Source organism: Achroia grisella, unplaced genomic scaffold (assembly GCF_030625045.1).
Source record: "Achroia grisella isolate CSIRO2021 unplaced genomic scaffold, CSIRO_AGI_Agris_v1 utg1062, whole genome shotgun sequence".
Taxonomy (NCBI): domain Eukaryota; kingdom Metazoa; phylum Arthropoda; class Insecta; order Lepidoptera; family Pyralidae; genus Achroia; species Achroia grisella.
The window spans coordinates 704,011-723,583 of record NW_026712566.1 but is presented as its reverse complement, the minus strand read 5'-3'; the positions used below and the strand labels follow the sequence as shown (position 1 = coordinate 723,583).

The 19,573-nt window shown below is 31.8% G+C and overlaps 1 protein-coding gene across 1 annotated transcript; it reads left to right on the top strand.

Annotated features, from left to right (window-relative positions):
• Positions 1-6,068: 6,068 nt before the first annotated feature.
• Positions 6,069-7,390, top strand: LOC131855556 (uncharacterized). The gene has a single exon (XM_059206832.1). It carries the CDS (start codon positions 6,212-6,214, stop codon positions 6,821-6,823), a length of 612 nt encoding a protein of 203 aa, XP_059062815.1. The 5' UTR covers positions 6,069-6,211; the 3' UTR covers positions 6,824-7,390.
• The last annotated feature ends 12,183 nt before the right edge of the window (positions 7,391-19,573 follow it).

The window sequence follows — 19,573 nt, the reverse complement described above, 5'->3', positions numbered from 1 at the left end:
GTGTTTCAACACTGTTACGGCGGAGTTATTTTTTATGCACATTTTTTTGGTTACACCAATACATAATTTTTTTTTATAAACTTTTAATAAAATAAATTTTTTTAGTCGTGTTAGTTTTAACGTATATTTTATTATTAATATTGTAATTAAGAAAACCATTTTAATAATAAGTATTATAAAATTTAATGTATATTTCTTCATATTTGAGTAATTTTAAGATTACAATACACATTTAAAATGAGAATAGAGACTATAATAAATCAAAATATTTTTATAAATTACTGCCATCTGTAACTCATCTTCTATAAGATTATCATTTTGTCTTGGTCCTATATCTAATAGCAAACTGTCCTTGCTTAGTTATCATAAAAAGCAAGTAGTCTTCTTTTGTCCAGTACTCGAAACAGATGGCGCTACTGGTATTTGTTTTGGTTCAACAACCACGCACCGCAGCTGTTCGCTATCATAGAAATACGCGAGTGAAAAGGAGTGGTGATTAGGCTCGCTTTGCCTAAATATTACGTTTTTTATATGGTTCACGTGCAAATTAAGGGCTGTGATCGTTATATACTCTAAGAAGAAAATATATTACTTTCGCTATATCGTTGGTAGTGTTAAAAAATAACGTTAAATGGTGCAATTAGGATGTAAACGTAGGTTATGACGTTTACTACGGAGTTTCTGTGTGTGTGTGTGTACAGTGACAGCATTGCCGCTAGCCGTTGGAGCGAATCTTGTAACGGAATAGATACTGTGTGAAATAATGTAATAATATTATGTTTGGTAAGTTTATTAAATATTGCTTGAATAACGGTATTAAATATATATAGGTCAAGCTTGGTGTTATTTCAACGCGCCATGAATTGTTGACCTCCATCGCTCGCAGTTTCCTGCAATTTACAAATTTCTCGCAATTACAATACTTTTTACCGCTTTCGCAGAAAGCCGCAGTGTATTGTTTCATATGTATTACTTGATACTTATCTGTCTTTATTTTTAAAATGTCACTTATCACGTTTGGTTCCTATCACCTTTATGCAGATTGCAATAAGGGTCATGAATACTCGAGGGGATGACATGAGTACATCAACAAAAAATACGCAGGCCTTATATAATAATTCACCTATCATAGGTTACGGTTGGGTACCTTTTCTTGATGTTGAGCATTAAGTAGGTACCTAATTAATTCTCGATTAATTTATATTTTTTTTCTTTCTCCATTAATTTTATTGTAAGCAATAAGATTTACCTATGAAGTATCTACCTGTATAAAGCCTGGTAAACCGATTTGTTTGGAATGATAGTTCAAAACTAGAGAATTTCGTCTTGAATGAATAGTTTTTTTCTAAATCATAATAAACTTTCTGTACTTAATACGTATTTATTTTTTTATATATGATAATGGTAAGGCACACCCGACTGTGCTAACGGTTTACACTGGCGGGGCACCAGTGGAGGATGATAAAATGAGCATGAAGTCAGGTCAGTTAGCTCATTGTGAAAAATTCACCAGATTTTTATCATACCAGGGGTAACCACGCTGACCACGCAGAAGTCAGCCCAACATGGTATATTGTAACAATGGGATCGTAAGTCCACATTACTAACAATACCCTTTCCAATATGTCTGTTGTACAATTATGATACTTATATACTTTTTTTTTACTAACTAGTACATAACTGCAAATAAATAAACTATGATTAAGAAGGAGTACCCGACAGCAATCACTGCTATAAGTACCTACTTAGACTAACAGAGCAATGCGAGTTCATTGTACGGATAGTACCTACCTATCTACGAACATAATTTTGATAGGTATCTTCTAATATGCTCTGCTGAGCGAATCTACGTTATATAGATACGTACCTACCTACATAGGAGCGTGATATTGGTATATTATTATGTACCTATTCTGTTATAATATAATACAGACATAATTTGTCTGTGTAAAACTGTTTTGACTAGATAGGTAGGTAGCTATGTATAAACCTAGCTTTCTCCCGTAACTTCGTTTGCGTATTTTTCCCGTTTTTGTAACGTTTTTCATTACTGCTCATCTTCTATTGATTATAATGTGATGTTATATAGCCTATAACCTTCCTCGATAAATGTGCTATTCATCACTGAAATAATATTAAAAATCGGTTCAGTTGATCTATCGATTTCTCCCTGCAACCTCACAAAGTATACATCTTTATAATATTAGTAGGTATACATATATATATAGCTACTAAAGGGAAGGGATTATTAGTAAACGAGAACATTGGGCCTATTTGTTGAAAATGTTATATAATAAGTGTAAATTCCTAGTGAATTTGTCACGATAGGCTAACTACCTAACCTCATACTCGTCTTATCACATTCCACTGGTGTCCATACGGTTACGGTTAGTATTCGAAATATCTCCGCAGATGATGATGATGACTGATCGAATTGATGACCCTACGAAAGTACTTACTACGTTCTATATACAGATGTAATAATAATAAAATCCGTGACGTTTTTTCTAAAGATGTAATATTAAAACTCTTGTTTCAGAAAAATCTGTAGCTAAAATTAGCTTATGACTTTGGTTTTCGTCTGTTTGTAACTGGGAAGATAAGAGATAAAATGTATATATGTAACATTCTACCACAGAGTATAATAATATGGTCATATTAACGTATTAACATCACATAGCGTTTGCTTTTATTATTTTTATTAACTTGACTCGTAAATGTAGACTTTAGACCATAAAACAGGTTTTCGTACTGACTTTGACGGAATAGTTAGTAATGTGCCGCTATTAGTAACAAATTATCGTGATGCCATTAAATATTAGAAGAATATTTTAGTTATGTTGTTTCACATGCAGAAAACTACTTTATTATATCTTAGATAATGTATGAGAACAAAATATTGGCTTTAAATATTGTTACAAATAAGACGTGACATTGCAAACTATGCAGAACAATAGTATTTTCTCTAAAAATATTTAGAGTAATAAAAAACAAGGTGACGGCCCACTTGATGGTAAATGGTAACCGTCGCCGGTATACATATGAGCGCTATAGACTAGATACACATTAGCATCTGTTGCCGACAGCATTTATACATTGCTATTAATTGTCTCAACCGAAATTCATCTTACAGAGTAAGCTCCTTGGCAGCTGAAATATGTGATACAGAGGTACCCACGCAGATAACTCTGACAGTCTACCTCAGTGATTAAAACGTAATATGCTGCCTAAATCAGTTTTAGATGTTTTGATGATTAGATGTATGAAATCTATAATATACATACGTTTCTTTTATACTTATTATTACTAATTGCAAATTTGTAATGTCCTTTTGTTTTTTTTTCTTCCTACAATCTTTACAGTTTATATCCTTACTTAATATTATAAACGCTAAGGTTTTTTATGTCCATACATACAAACCTTAACAACCTTAAAAGAGTAACCAACATCCATATGTTGGTTACTCTTTTATTCAAATGCTACTGAACGGATTTTAATGAGACTAGTAGGTATAACATAGCTTATAATTCAGAACAAGACAGGCTATAATTTATAAAGATATTTTGTGAATTAACCAAAAGTTTGATATTTCTTTGTACCAAGATAGATAAGAATTGGGAGAAGAAAATAATCTACTCCAAGTGTTGTTCCTGCGCAAATAAAATCGCGGGCGCCAACTAGTTTGTTATATTTAAACACTATATCATTCAATAAGTACTTGGATTTGCTTTTTCCATTTTAATATTCTTATATTACGAAAACTTAAAACAAAGTGTATTTTAAATGTGGAAATGTAAATAATAAATTGAAAATATATATAAGTATACTTATATAAATATGGTAATTCATTTCGTGTTTGATACTATGTAGTTTTTACTTACATTTTCTCAAACTTTTATACAATTTCCATTTATTAGAAAGTGCGAATTCAATTTCATTGTGTTGAAGTTGAAAGCTTTCTTGTATTCGAATATAATGTGCTTAAATACACATCACGTTTCATAGAAAAATATCGTAACTGTTGCCGTGCAACTATAGGAGTAAGGTTCTTTGTCACATAATCCTGCACTCCTCAATTGAATTTAAACAGTAATCCACTCAAACGAGACCCAGTCTTATATTCCGTTTGTAAAATCTAATCTCCAATGGAGCTTTCAAGTGTATCACACAGATGAAATGGGTTTCCTCTTATCAGATTGGATCCAAAACAAAACCCCTGAGTTTCAACGTAGAGAAAATGTCACAATGCTTGGCACGATGTTCCAACATGAAAGTCAATAGACGACCCGGTGGTTTAACGGTTTAGTACTATCCGATGATCGTGGTTTTGATTCTCGCATGCTACAAACCGTATGACTGTTTATAATAGTCTTGGTATCTTTTTGTGCGCTATGAAAATTATGCAATAAAATTAAATGAATAAAGTCATTATCACAGAAAGAAAATAACAATTACATATATTAATATGATACGATAAAGGTACAATGGGCGGTCTTATCGCTAAATAGCAATTTTACAGGCAACCTTAAGATGGAGAGGAGTGACTAGACTGAATCTGGTCTTTAAAATATATTGAAACAAAAACTTTTTTTATATAAGTACTTAAGTGGCTAAAACGTTCTACATTTTATATTTGATTTTATAAATATTCATGTACTTACTTACATAAAATGATTGTGACATGCGATCATTTTTATTGTAGTCCTTGATACCAATAGTTATAAATAAGTATTCATAGGTATAGGTATCTGTAACGAAGTTTCAAGCTCTATCTTCACCTTATACTTCTTACGAGATAAGTAGGTTTACGAAACCTTTCACCTTGATTGACTATTTATTAAAACCAAATGAAATATGTATTTGACTTGATATAGTTAGAAACAATAGTTTGGACGATTCAAAACCAGATCAAACCGTTAACATTATTTGCTGATTGTCATCATCGGGTATTTAAATATCATTAGCCTACTTTTTGTTGCTGTTGGTTAAACTAATCCTTAAAGTTACTGTATATATTATTTTTATAAATATTATAAATACTGTATATATATTAGACAAATGGGCAACATTAATATTATAAATACTGTTATTTTAATGTCTTATTTTTTTGTCTAATATGTCTTCACGGCTGTAATGCCAGTTAGGTTAGTTACAGACATTTCAACTTTCGACTATGAGTGAGAAGACTGAGAAGTCAATCTATCTAACTAAAGTAGTCCACTTTAGATTCTTGTCGGTATTTTTATCAATGGCGGAGTTTTAGATAGAAACGATACAGTCAATCAATATAAATTTGTATGTGATTACCACGCGTCACATACAAATTTAACACACGTCACATACAATTATTTTATAGATTCATTGAAATCTATCTATCATTATTCGATTTCAGTTTTGGAGAAGACTTCTCCAAAACTGAAATCACGTAATGAACACAAATATGCCGTCAAATTGGCAACTTTCTCTTTCTTTATTTGTTCAAATAATAAGGAAAATCGGGTATAAAGTCTTAACCCATACTGATATTGCAGACTAATGTTATATGTGCTAAATATCTTCTATTTGTTAACTTTTCAAGACTGTTTGTTTGAGCAGAAATGAATGAAATTTAACGTGAAAATGGTTTGTATCACGAGGACGGACATTGGCTATCTTTTAACTTAAAACCATGCCGTAAGATTAGGATCCGAAACAGTTTGTCTAATTTATTTACGTCTGCTACTAGATTTAACTAAATTGGCTAGGGCAACTACATCATCAAATAATTGCTAAGCAAATTCTATGCAACCACAATTCTGAATTGCAAAGCTCAAATAGAAGTACGGATATTTGGTATCCCCTGGGAAGAAATGATAAATAATGGATGTGATGTGTGCCTACACATATAGATAATTTGAAATTAGCATTATTGTTGCAAAAATAAAGTTTTAAGTGACTCGTGACAAAATATAATATCTATTTTACATTAAGATTTTTCATTTATTTTTAAATAAATTCACATATTAAATTTCTTTAAAAATAAAAAGAAAAATCTTCTAAACGTCATCTTAATAGAAAAATATCAAAGTATAAAACACAACAATGACAAACGTCACACATAAAAATTGAACCTTAGTACATAAAATACAGCAAAATTTTCCGTTTCAAGAAGAAACGCCTGAGACATATACTTCGTAACGTTTTCAGTTTGATCAACTGCTTAACAATTACGATGACTTCAAAGAAACCAATTAGACAGAGTCGTGAATCTAGTGAGAAGAATCCTCAGCGTCTGTCCGATGTAGCTTTAGCCGCTATATCATCGTTCAAGAAACAGAAAGAAGTAAGTGATTTCATGAATTTCTTGCTCGGAGCTCTTGAGCGAAATTCCGATTGGCTTAATACCGTCATTGCCAAACAGAACAATTTCAAATGTGCCTTTATGACAGGAGCAGGCCCAAATCGTTTTCAGCTTCAACAAATTATTTATCCTTCTAAAGAAGATGACATAAAACTAGAAGTTGAAGTAAAGGACTCTGAAGATTACGACAAGATAGCTGTAGCGGCGCTTCTTAAATTATCCAATATGGACATGGATTACTTGCTCAATTATATTAAAACGAAACTTTTTGATAATCCACTGTTAACAAAGGATTTATTAAAGGGGAAATCACTAGGTATTAGCTTTGCAGTCTTAAGGCCTTTATCCGAGAAACAATACCGAGTAATGGAAAGAATAGTTATAGGTAGCTCCATGCAATGCGCAGTGCCAATAAAGAAGAGACGAAGGGAGGAAAAATTGTTCATTGGGCCTCCCATAAAGAAGACCAAACGGGTGGTTTAATTTTGTCGCATAGTTGCACCGTCATGGAATACCAAAATGAAATGGACAGTCGTTATGGTGCACCACGGTGTTATGTAGCATATAATGACGGCAATTTGGAGCGACTGTGAAATGCGAGGCTCACAGTAAATTATACTCATTTTGCAATGATCGTTTCCGATTACCTGTGATGGATGAGGTGCATTTGTGGTGGAATTTTTCATTTCTATAAAAACTTTAATAAAATATTGTGTGATGTTTTTACAAATAACACCCATTAATGAAATTCTTAATCATCTACATTTGCATATTGTATATTTTATTATCTATGGCCTATGTATGTAGTAGCTTATAGCTAGTAGTTTTTAAACGTCTGGAATAACAAATATGCTATAACATCAAGCAACAACCCACCTAATGAAAGATGTTTACTGTCGCTAATAGGCATAATTATAGTATTAGGATGAATATCACAAAAACATTGTGATACTATACATAGGGTTAATATCCCTCATGGTGTCAGTCCTGAGAATAAAAGCTTTATGACTATAACCTGCAATACTAGTTTACCGCTCGACAGAACTACAAACTGAAATTCAGACATCAGTAATTCAGGCAGCAGGTCAACCCAAAATTATTACTCGTATTGTCACTAAAGCTTTATCTGAACATGAATAAATTTTATTTATAAGTTTGAAATGACAAAATTCAACTTTCTCAACCTACTACTCCTACTATATAGAATTTTTAGTTTACAATCTCTTTACCACTAAATTCTAATTATATATCACATAAAGTAGGGTGAGATATTGATCTAAATATAGCTTAAAGTTTTAACTACCAACCCATAAAAAATATATAAAAATTAAAGAGTAAAAGTCTGTATGAAAATTAAAAATAGTTTTCCAATTTCAACGCTGAACTATCAGCAAACAATTATCGTTTACAATACCTTTCCGTTGAACTGTAGTCGTTTTTCATCTCAAAGCGGCCGGGCGTAACAGAGATCAATATCTCGGGAATCAGGGCAGCCGTGCGCCGGCTAACTTATAGCCTCAAATCCTTCTACCAATAACTTATTACAATAGCACTCGCAGTTACGCAACCGTGAAGAGTGAAACAATAGTTTTTCCTGTTCTCCGCGATTTGGAAGCCTCCCGAAAACGGCGGCAGTGCTTGCGAACTTTTCGATCTGCTTATCGTTAGACATAAATCAATTTGAATCATGGCGCAGCCTGAGTATAAGTTGGGTCCCGTCTGAGCCCTTTTTCTAACTTGGGACCGACCATACGGATTAAGGGACCGCTGACCGTTGCGTAATTGGCGTAATAGTTGTGTGATTTATTAGATTTATGGATTTATGTGCTGCGGAAGCAAATTTTATTATTTGAACTTTCTCAAACAGTACTGTAGCCAATAGGTATATTATGCTCAAGTAAATAGAATAAACACTTGAGCTTCTGTTTATTGGGTCGTAGAGGTTGGTACAACGCAACGATTGAATTGTTAACAAACGTTATATGTGTAAGTGTTTTTCTGATATAAAAAACGTGAAAATTGGAGAAGGGATCGTGGTTTTATTGTACAGAGAATTGGGATAAATTCGAGTTAATATTAATTTTTATTCTAAATAAACACGCTTGGTTAGTTGCCGAAATAGTGTTATTATGCTACAAACGTATCTTTATAAATCAATAATGATTTTTACTGTTTTACTACACGATCTAGACTATGAATGGTAGATGTGTTTATGTAAAAAATTATTTCGTAAACAGTGCGTTATGTACGTAAAAAAATAATAGAACTCACTCCTAATACACTGTACATATTCGTGGTACAAATAATTCCATTATCAACGGTACAACTCTGAACTCCTATTTTACTCTCATTAGTTGAAATTGATCAGTCTTAATGGATCGAAATTTAATCTATAAACAATGTTAAGTAACATCCTCAAAATGTTTGTAATATATGCTTTTAGTTTTTTTATAAAAACAAAATGCACCAGTGTCGTATGTTGTTCTATTCTTCCAACGGTGTCTGGGGAATCGTATATTTTATTTGGAACTGCTATCACTATAGTACAGGGTACGGCTTATAAGTATTCTCTTTGCAATTCTTCGCATTGCGCTGAAAAATGATACATCGCATTTACCACAAACTGCCACGGTTCTACACTTGTTTCTTTTAAACTAGAACTTTTTCTGTCACCACCACATTGTAGTGTACATAAATATGCATCTCACGGACCACCACTGAATTCCCCGAGGCTCTCAAATGCTCAAGCTGCTATTCAAGATTTTGACCGCGGTCCAGATTCAATTTACATTTCAGATTTCCCGCTCACATTCCTATTCTCACGAATTTTATATTTCCAGTAGACTTTTTACAAGCATCGTCTCTCGTTGGACACTTTGAGTTATGAACCTAACAACTTTCTATATCAGAAACGAGATTGTGTGTAATTGGGATAAATTCCTCCAGGATGAAACTTACGAAGCAGCTAACGAGAGACAAAACTTCACAGATTTAGCGTTGAATGTTTAAAAACGCAAGAGCTCGTACAATATTAAAACAAACCAGCGAAGTTTAATACCGAACAGCCCACCGACTTAATATAAAACGCCGCTGAAAAGAAAGTAAGAAATTGTGGAACGAGGTAATAACAATTTTATAAGAACAAATAAATGCATCTGCGATGTTGCGGCACATAAAGAACCTTCATAAAATGAAACTGCTCTTAGGGTTAAATTTTTATTTTAAACATAGGAAGGGATTTTGATGGCCCTCCCACGTCGTGGAGGCGCGTTAGCTTTAGATTTAGAGTTGGTTGGCAATAATAACACACTAGAAAAGGTGATTCAAAGTGCCATCTCGTTCGGAAACGGGGATATGTATCATGTCTCAGATTTACTAGTGACATTTTCATAAATTACCGCCCGCTGTATTAATATCGCGTGAGTAAATTTTAAATTAACTCCTCGTACAGAATGTTTGATGTTTAATTAAAATCTACATAATGCGCCGATGAAATGTTACAAGATGTTATCCGTATATTTTGGAACAGGTGTCTTGTTATAAGTTTATTATAATATTCAACTCTTAATTGCACCAGAAATAGGTACATTGCAAGGAATATTATTTAAAGAGATAAAGAAGGCAGTTCTGTAGCGAAATAATTATCTTCCGGATAGTTTTAGGACGTAGAACATGAGGTAGAGGTATTGTGACATTATATTATGTAGTACAATGAATAGCATGTATTATTATTATATTACACACAAAAATAAATAATATTTACAGACCTAAAATAATTTTAGAAAATAGTGTCCCTATCTTGTGGTAATTAAAACATATATATATATATATATATATAGACTAGACTAATTCTGTACAAATTCTTTTTATACTATAAAATTTGTCCTACAAACAAACTAAGAAAAACAAATCAATTTAATGAAAAAAATAAATATTCATACAAATAAATTAAACCTCATTAACCTGGTTTCTCACATTCTTCATGCCTTGTCGATACTTCGGGCTCTGTACTACAGCTTCGGATATCTTCTAAGTACTTCTAACGGTTCGGAATCAGTAATAAATCGTACTATTCGGTTTTGTTTTCAATCATTCAAAAGAGATTACGTAGCAGGGAGGCGTAAGTGGCTCATGTCACCTTATAAGCCAAATCCTACCGTTGATATGATACTATTTACTTGGAGCTGTCACGGAGTGGTGGTAAGATATATTTTTAAGGTAAATACTGAAAAAAATATTTATATTTTTTAAGTAACTTCTATACAGGTTGTGATTTTACTGCGAAACTCGTGAAGACAATTTGTTTTGTGTATTGGAACATTAATATTAAATTTATACCTAGCACTAGTATGATGGATCGGATGAATAGATCGGACAACAACTGGTATTATATATCTCGTCTATATTTATTTACATTGCGGATTAACCTTTAACGGCTGAACAGAAAAATTAAGGTGCTAAAAATTTAAAAATTTGTGGTGCTAGCCACAAATTCGTCTGCTAGTTTGTTATAATACTAGTTTGTTACAAACTTAATTAAGTTCTAAATTCAATGTTTCATAATGTATCTAGTTATTTCGATATTTATTTTATTTTATTTAAGGTAAAAATAACGTAATAAAGCTGCTCTTAATTACTTGTATATTATAGTTCCTATAAAAATGGTTAGGTTAGGTTAGGTTGTAGGTTGTACTAAAATTTCAAATGTAAACGTAAAAATAACTTTATTACGTTATTTTTACCTAGGTGCAGACCTAATTACTTGTATCGTATAGTTCCCCAAACTGTCATTCTGTTTTCATAATGCTCTGAACGCGCCAGCGACTCGTGGAACGGCGCTCCGCCAGATACCTATTAATTCAAAATTAAGGTGCATTAGTCCAGGGAATACATAATAGGATTCAGCCCCTGAATATGTTTTTTAAGTTCTCTTATTTCCATTAAACTATATTACAATTAAATTTATTCAATTATTCATCAGAATTTTCTTTAAATACTAAAACACAAGTTACTAACTATTAGTGGAGCCCATAACTTCGTATCTATGGTATTCCGAATAACAATCCATACGTATATATAATGCGTAAGTGTATCTGTTTGTTTGTTACCTTTTCACAACTGAATAGTTTGATTGATATTAATATAATTTGATTAAATTTGAAATACAACAAACACAAAATGTCACCAGAAGCTAATCTATATATGTATCCTACATAGATATATCACTGAAAACCACATTGAAATCTGTTAAGACTTGGAGAGTGGCAAGCCACAGACAAACAGATAAATTGTAAATATGTTTTTTAATCTCGCTAACATAAACAACGTCTACAATTTCTTTTTAAGCTATTGAAAGTAGATTGATGTGCGATTGAAAAACGTATGTTATTTACCGAACTCGTGATTACTGCAGTGTGTTTGTGAAATAGTATGTTAAATCACTGCACAAACACATAAATTGTATTAGATTTATGAATGTGACGTGCGATTTCAATGAAAAATAAATCGATTAAAGCAACCTTTATCTTCGCAACAAGACACCACATTAATTCACATCGAGTATCACGGAGAAAGTTATGCGCTGTGGAACCTCATGACTTATACATTAAATAAATCAACAGATCATCGTGTTTACACGATGCCGTGTACAGTCGCCTACATAAATACGAGTGGCAAGGAAGCGCTTTCGATGTTCACAGTTTTAATTTTAAAGGCGAAATGAAAGTGATTTTGATAGTGATACTAATTTTAAATCATTGTTATGCATAATTTTGTTTAGTATATTTTCTAAAGTTATGTTTTTTAAGTACTCGAAAGAGAAAGATTAACACAGCATTTAAAAAACGATACGCATGTGTTGGAATTCTAAATAGGATATTTCATTGATATTTAGATTCTGTTTGTAAAGGGCTGTTATCACCATACGTAGTTATGTGACATATATCATGTCCACCGTTCATGCTTTTAAACGATACAATTAACGATTACAATTATTGTTCCATCATGTCAGATTGTTTAACACTATTGGTAAAATATTTGAGAAATCAACTATAGTATTTCGACGTTATCTATTTATTTTTTACAATATATAAGAATGTGGTTGACTGTACTTGCATAAAAGTCGGTGCTTCCATTAAAAAGCCTGCGAGTGTGTTGCTCCACATCTGTCCTCGGGGTAATTCATCGACCCTCTTAGCCGTCCACCTGTTTCTTTCAGGTTGTCACCAAACGTCCTTTTAAGGAGAAACACTACGGAATCAACATTAGCTTAGTAATCTTAAAACATTTCTAATAGCAATCTTCTAATTTTGTTAGATATTTTTAATGGCCTTGGTGGTCAGGCGGTTTAGCACACCGCATTACTTCCGATGGGCGCGGGTTCGATTCCTCGCACGGAACGAGCTTTTATGATTATGATTTTTTGTATCGATCTGGGTGTTTTCTAAGTATATTATGTATGTATTTACAAAAAATATATCTAGATATCAGTTGTCTAGTGCCCATAACATGTGCTCTGCTTACCTTGGGAATGACGTTGTATGAATTGTCCAGGGTTATTATTTTTGTGAAGACAAATCCAATAAATACAGAATATTTTACAATGTTTTTGAAGTCCGAGAATTCATAGATAAATGTTTTATACATTAATTATTTTTTAGTTCATGTTCATGTTAATGTACATTAATTTATTAGCTTAGAAATATATTTATGAATAGAGTATAGTAGTAGACTCTTTGTGAGTTAAGTATTGTTCTTCAGTGGGATGAGAGAATATTTATTTTTTCCAAGAAACTTAGACAAAGCAATTAAGTTAAGCACTGAGGTGAAGGTAAAATTTATTAGGCATGCATTTTTCCAGACTGTAGTACAAGTATTCATAATTATTTTCTTAGCCACAAAGCATTCCTTTGAGACAGAAAAATGCCCGCGGTTACAGTATAGTCTTATACAAAATTGTATGTTGTTAACATAAAAATGTGTGTAGTTTTCATGTCTATTACATACATTCACATGAATATGTGTGTTATTTTGTATATATTACGTATGATTATATTAAGTAATCTTCAGTTCTTATTTCATTTAATTAGTTTGTCCGTAGAGAACAGTTTTAAACTTGAATGCTATCGTCATTGCCGATTTTTTAATGTAATAATTTATTAATAAAGATTATAGAATAGTAGAGAGGGTTGACTTATTGTCCTCATTAAGTTGGAGATCATTTTGTCTTTAAAAATAATTTAAGTCTCATTAATTATTAATTTTTAATATAATGAAAAGTTAATAATTAATGATATAAATATAATTTATAATCGTTTATTATTTGAGACAAATAAAGATTTTTATAATTATTGTAGTTTTCATCACTGTTATGTAGCATGAAACGATTTTTATACGGACTGACTCAATTTTTATGCAAATAAATTTTTAATAACTTTCGTTAAAACTCTAAGTACATTGTAATATTACGAATTCAAGTTTAAATAAATATTTAATCAACAAACACTAGAAATAGATGAATTACTTTGTGGTAACGAAATATTAAATTACATTAATGCGTTTGTAAAATAATTTATGCTCTCTATTTAAATAATTTGTTCTTCAACTTTTTCAAATTAACTGAGAGTGCTTGCCTTTAAAGAACGTCAATTTTACCCTAGTACACCCTTTTCCTTATTTTTTGATAAACGAGCCGCCTGATCGAACCGCTGTCCGAAAAGGGTGCCCAGTTCTGTGATCATATCTCGTCACAGGACAAATTTGTATGTTATGTGGGCTTAGGTCGAAACGATAGATAACCCCTAGCGGAGTACGATCGACGTATGGACGGAGAAAATGGGGTAAAACAAGCAATGTACCTAACCTATTCTTATTTAATACATAGCAAATTCGATCGGAAAATTTCACATTATGAAATATAATTTTGAGTTGAAGTGAAGTCATTACTTCAACTCAAACAACAAGAGATTATCTAAAACTTATGACAGTGGAAGCACAAGTTAGTAGGTACTATTAAAGCGGATGCAAATTATATGAGAAGAGTTTCAAATATCAATGTTGTGTTGTGTTGTATTAATCGTGTTTATGTTTAGGTATCAGTAAATAAACAACAAAACTCCTACATAAACTACTTATACTCACTTTAATATGCACCAATTATGCTTATGATTTTGTTTCGGAATTATCTATCTATCTAATTAATTACAACTTATTGAAATTATATGTTGTTATATATATGAATATATTTCGAATAAGGTATAAGAAAATATTCTATAAATTCTTCTTTTACATAATCGGTTATAACACAAATTTATTGGTGCGTGAAAAAAACTTTTTTAATACGTTAATAACTGCAAAATAATAAAACACTTTTTATCTAATAATAATGCTTTAAATTTTCTCTATTACAAATGTATTATGTAAAACAACCTTTTAGCAAATAAATATATCTTAAATTAACAAATAGTAAAAGTAATAACAAACCATTCCCTGATATGACTGCTTGTTAATGTCGTAGTCTTTAAACACGAATTTATTTTATGTCGAAATCTATACGTAATAATACGTTATTTTATCATAATAATTCCTAGAATATCATCGCATAAACATCTAGTTTATCGATACTTTAGTCATACTGCAATCTTTCCCCCTCATAAAACATCCAAAGTTTAAATATGAAAAGAGACAAGAAAATCGCGCTGCTTTTTCAGGACAGCCATAAATATTGTTAGATAAATATGTATCATTGTCCGTTGTCACGCTCGTACGGGCTCGATATAAAGACGTTGTATTTGCGGGGGTGAAAATTCAAATAGTTTCCCAAGTCGAAAATAAAGGGCGTGCAACTCGGCTTTGTATGTTCAAAGAAATGTGTCTTTGCCTTTTATATTACGTGATTTGATATGTCTGTAATATAACACGTTGTTACCATTACTTTAGATCTTTGTTAATTTAGATCAATAGTGTGGGTAGTCAGAATTTTCGGTTACCAGGGTTTACTTATTATGGGAATGGAACTGGATGTCCTTCATACAGGCCGTTATGATGACCTAGTAGTAATGACACCAGTGCAATTATGTAATCTTTAGACTTATATTAAGAATACACCATAAATTCATATTATTTAACATACTTGTCTCGTATAAAACAGATCAAATCAAAGATCAAATCTACAACAACTTGACTGTGTGACTGCTCCTATCAAACCCTAACTAATCTATACTAATTTTATGTTTATTCTATACTTTTATGTTACATTTTCACTACTAAACGGATCCTAATGAACTTTGACGTAAAGATTGATTGTACCACAAGGAAACCTTTTGTTGCTTCGTCGATATGCTTATTACTTTATTATATTACCACAACCAGAAATTGAATAAACAAATATACAAAATGTTATAAAGACTCCACACCATACTAGCTTTATATTTTTAAATTCATGTTTGACCTACTCGTACCGTTTTTCTGTAGAGTCACGTTTTTAATTTAACCAATTTTATTAAATACGGAACAATAGGTATGCGTTATGCAAGTCACATCGTGTGTGTTTGGCGCCCATATATTAGCAAGAATTGGCGCTCGGAGCTAAAATGTTTTTTAATGCTGCAAGTTATTTTAAAATGTATGAGTACAATTAGAAATATATTTACTTAAGAAATAACTAACTACCTTATATACCTTATTAGTTATCTCCATAAAGAGTAGCCAGTATGCACTTTTTATCCCAAACGCTACGTATTATACAAATATCTTGTAATTGATTGGTAACACTATTAAGACTAGAAAGTGGAATTAATAAATAAATAACCTCAATTCGAAATTACATGAATATCCTCTAATAATCTATGTGTCAGAACTGAAATGAAAAGAAAATAAAAAAACAAATTGGGGTCCTTGACGTGAAAAATGTATGTACGGGAAATAAATCTGTAAGCGGATACAAGTTTATCTATCCTTTCAAAATAAGGGAACATAACCGTGCGTCCGCAGCGCGCGGATGCTGGATGACGAATGCCCACATCTTCGCCCCGGGACGGGATATATAATGCGTAAAATTACTGTCTTCAACTATCACCATATATTTTATGTATAACGCTTTCGGGTTGCAAAACATATAAAAGTATACCGTTTAAATCGTGTGTTTTGTAAGAAACGTAAAATAAAATAGCAATTTTGAAAGAAATCTTTTTCTGTTACTGAGCAATTTCGTGGATGAAATCTCTTAGGATCCGACCGTTTTATATTGCTTTCCCGCTCGTTGCATATGGACGGGAGGGCGGTCACGTTCAACTACTCGAGTTTAATTAAGCAGTGTTTAAAGTCCTGTTGCAGAGTTTCAATGAAATCCTGTTTCTCGTGAAGTGCCTTGCTCCTTGGCGCCCAACATGGGGCCACAGTATTAATTGTTGCTTACATGCAACAAAGTACATTTATATTTCCTCACCAAATAAGCTGTTGTTGCACTACATTGAGTTTTATGTCTCTTACCGTATGACGTACATTAGCGTGATGTTACAAAGTATGAAAATTGTCCAAATATTTTGATAGTGTACTGTGTTAGAGTACCTTATATTACAATCTCACGCAAGCTCTAATATAGTTGGTGTAATTTTGTAAACTATAATGTTTTAAAGCTTTCAAGGAATATTAATTTGATGTGTAGCGTTGCATTTATATTGTAGTAAGTTTTTTTGAGTTTAAAAATAGCCAATATCTGTCCTCTTGATAGAAGATATTTTCACGTAAAAATTTCCGTATATTTAGCTGTTTTGTCATGAAAAGTTGATAAACATATAGAGAACATTCTTTCACGTTACAGTTTATTAAAAGTTCAAATATTGAAAAAAATAGCGTGATATACCCTGTATGTGCTAAGGGTGGAAGAAATCCGTTAGATCAAGAGTTAACATTTTATATTCACTTCAGAGGCCTCGATGATTCATGTGTAACGCGTAAACTATGGAAATCCAGAGAAACTAAACAGGCACGTAATGTACAAAATATTTTAATTTTAAATCCACTTCAAAAGGTGGAATGAAGGAACTACTATATTTCTTTACATATAGATTAATTAAGTTTATAATTACAATTGTTATTATGTCGTATATCGTATAATAAAAATGCAATTAATCGCTGTCTGAACATGGAAGATATGTTTGTTTGTACCTATTTGGTATATTGTTAACTACCCAATTAAGTTGCGTACTTGGCATCTGTTTCTCTATATAACTGTACCTGTACTTTCTTTATCGTAAATAAACGTTCTCCACCTAAAAAATATAATTGGGGGACTTTGTTGCAATCTAAAACAATGATTGTTATTATTATTGTCTATTTGTACATTTGTCCGAGTTTCTTTCAGAAACAGATTATCCGATTTGGTTGTGGTTTTCATGAATGTGTTATATATTAATTTTATTAAAAAAAAAGTTATAAACAATTGTTATGCCAATCATCAGATAATTGTTATGCCAATAATGAAGTCCAAAACTAAGAGCTCAGCAAGTTATGAATATTTTTGAGTATTGATTAGTCAACTATTTTTGTATGCGACATGTATACTATTTCTGTACCATATTTTGTGTTTCATTTTACAGTCAACATGCCTACTTTACTCTCTTAGTGGTACCGTACTACCACAGTCATACATCTTCACATCGAATTTTATTAATAGTCCTTAGACTTGTTGTCGTTAAAAGGTAACAAACATACAGATAGATATACTTTCGCCTTCATAATTGTTAGTGGGAATTAATAAAGATTTTTACCATTTATTTTAAATCGTTCATGAGAGATATAATTGTATTTCATAAAATTATACACTCTGTAAAAGTACTAATTAAAGATTCGTCTAAGAAGAAAGAAATTACCCTAAATTAATGGTGGAGGCAGTCTCTGAAACATTTTATTTAATAAGGCTTTGTGCAGCCCTTCGTACATAATTGTAAATTAATTGCGATCTCAGGAAAAAGGGACCCTCTAATAGCTAATTAGACAAACGATAAATTATATTTTGAATAGATACCAAAGTAAGAATCATATCTTAATTATTTTAACATAGATTATGGGCTACTACATTATATACAGTTTTCCCACGGGGAGTAATGGGAGCTTGTGTTCGTGATCTACAAGAATGGTAAATTGGAATTGAATTAAGCTGTAATTTAAATCAGCTCATACGTAAAGCGTTATGCCACGTGTTAGATCTTACTTTCACATTAAAAGAGAAGTATAAATTGCTGTTATATATATAGTAAAAAGAGAGATCTTTGTTCAATCTCTGACAAGTTTATAGACGGAAGAAATAAAAAAAGCCTGCATAATTATATTAAAAAGAAAAAAAAATAAACTAGTCTTATTTTTAGAAATAATTATAGATTTTTTCTCACATTTTTAAGAAATAAATCTTTAATTCAAATTGTTTCTGATGCTTATTTTACATAACAAACTATAACAAACATAAATATGTTTAAAATTAAGACGTACCCATTGAAAATAAGCACAGATTACCATATTAGAGCCCGTTAGTTTCTGTACACCCACTTTTGCTATTATCTACGGCTTTACGGATTGCCACGACACGAACGTTCGTAGTTGAAAGTAAAAATTTATCTGTGAATTGAATGATTATGTGGTGGAAGAAAGTGAGATCGTCTCCTGGACCCCTGGTATGGGTTGAAGGAGGATCCCAGAGTAGTCTCTGATGCATTTAGGTACTTGACTGACTTCTTACCTCACGCTTCCACGCCTATATATTTATCCTAAAAAATCCATTACATTCAAATTACTACATTCAAAGAGTAATAGCTCAATTTGTAATTCGATAGTGTTTCGTCTATGTGGCCTCTTAGTCTGTATACAAGTGTATTCTACAAAACTAAACTATCAATATTACTGAATAAGACTCCTATTGCAACGACAAAATTAATTCAGCTTCGTTTACTGCAAACTTTGTGCTGTTTATCATACCTAAACCTTGGGGAACCAGAGGCTTTGATAACCTATTCCTTGCACGGAGCGATCTTAATAGACAAACAAGAAAAAGGATGAAATATTGGATTTCTCACGGAGAGAGTTTCAATCGTGGCTTCATTTAATTAAATGCTGCCTCTTGGGGTTGCCGTTTCCGGTCCGGTCTTTACAGGGGAAATTTTTATTTTGCACTGCAATATTACTTGCTATATGACTATTTTAACCGACTTCAAAAGTGAGGAAGATTTCAAATTGACTGCA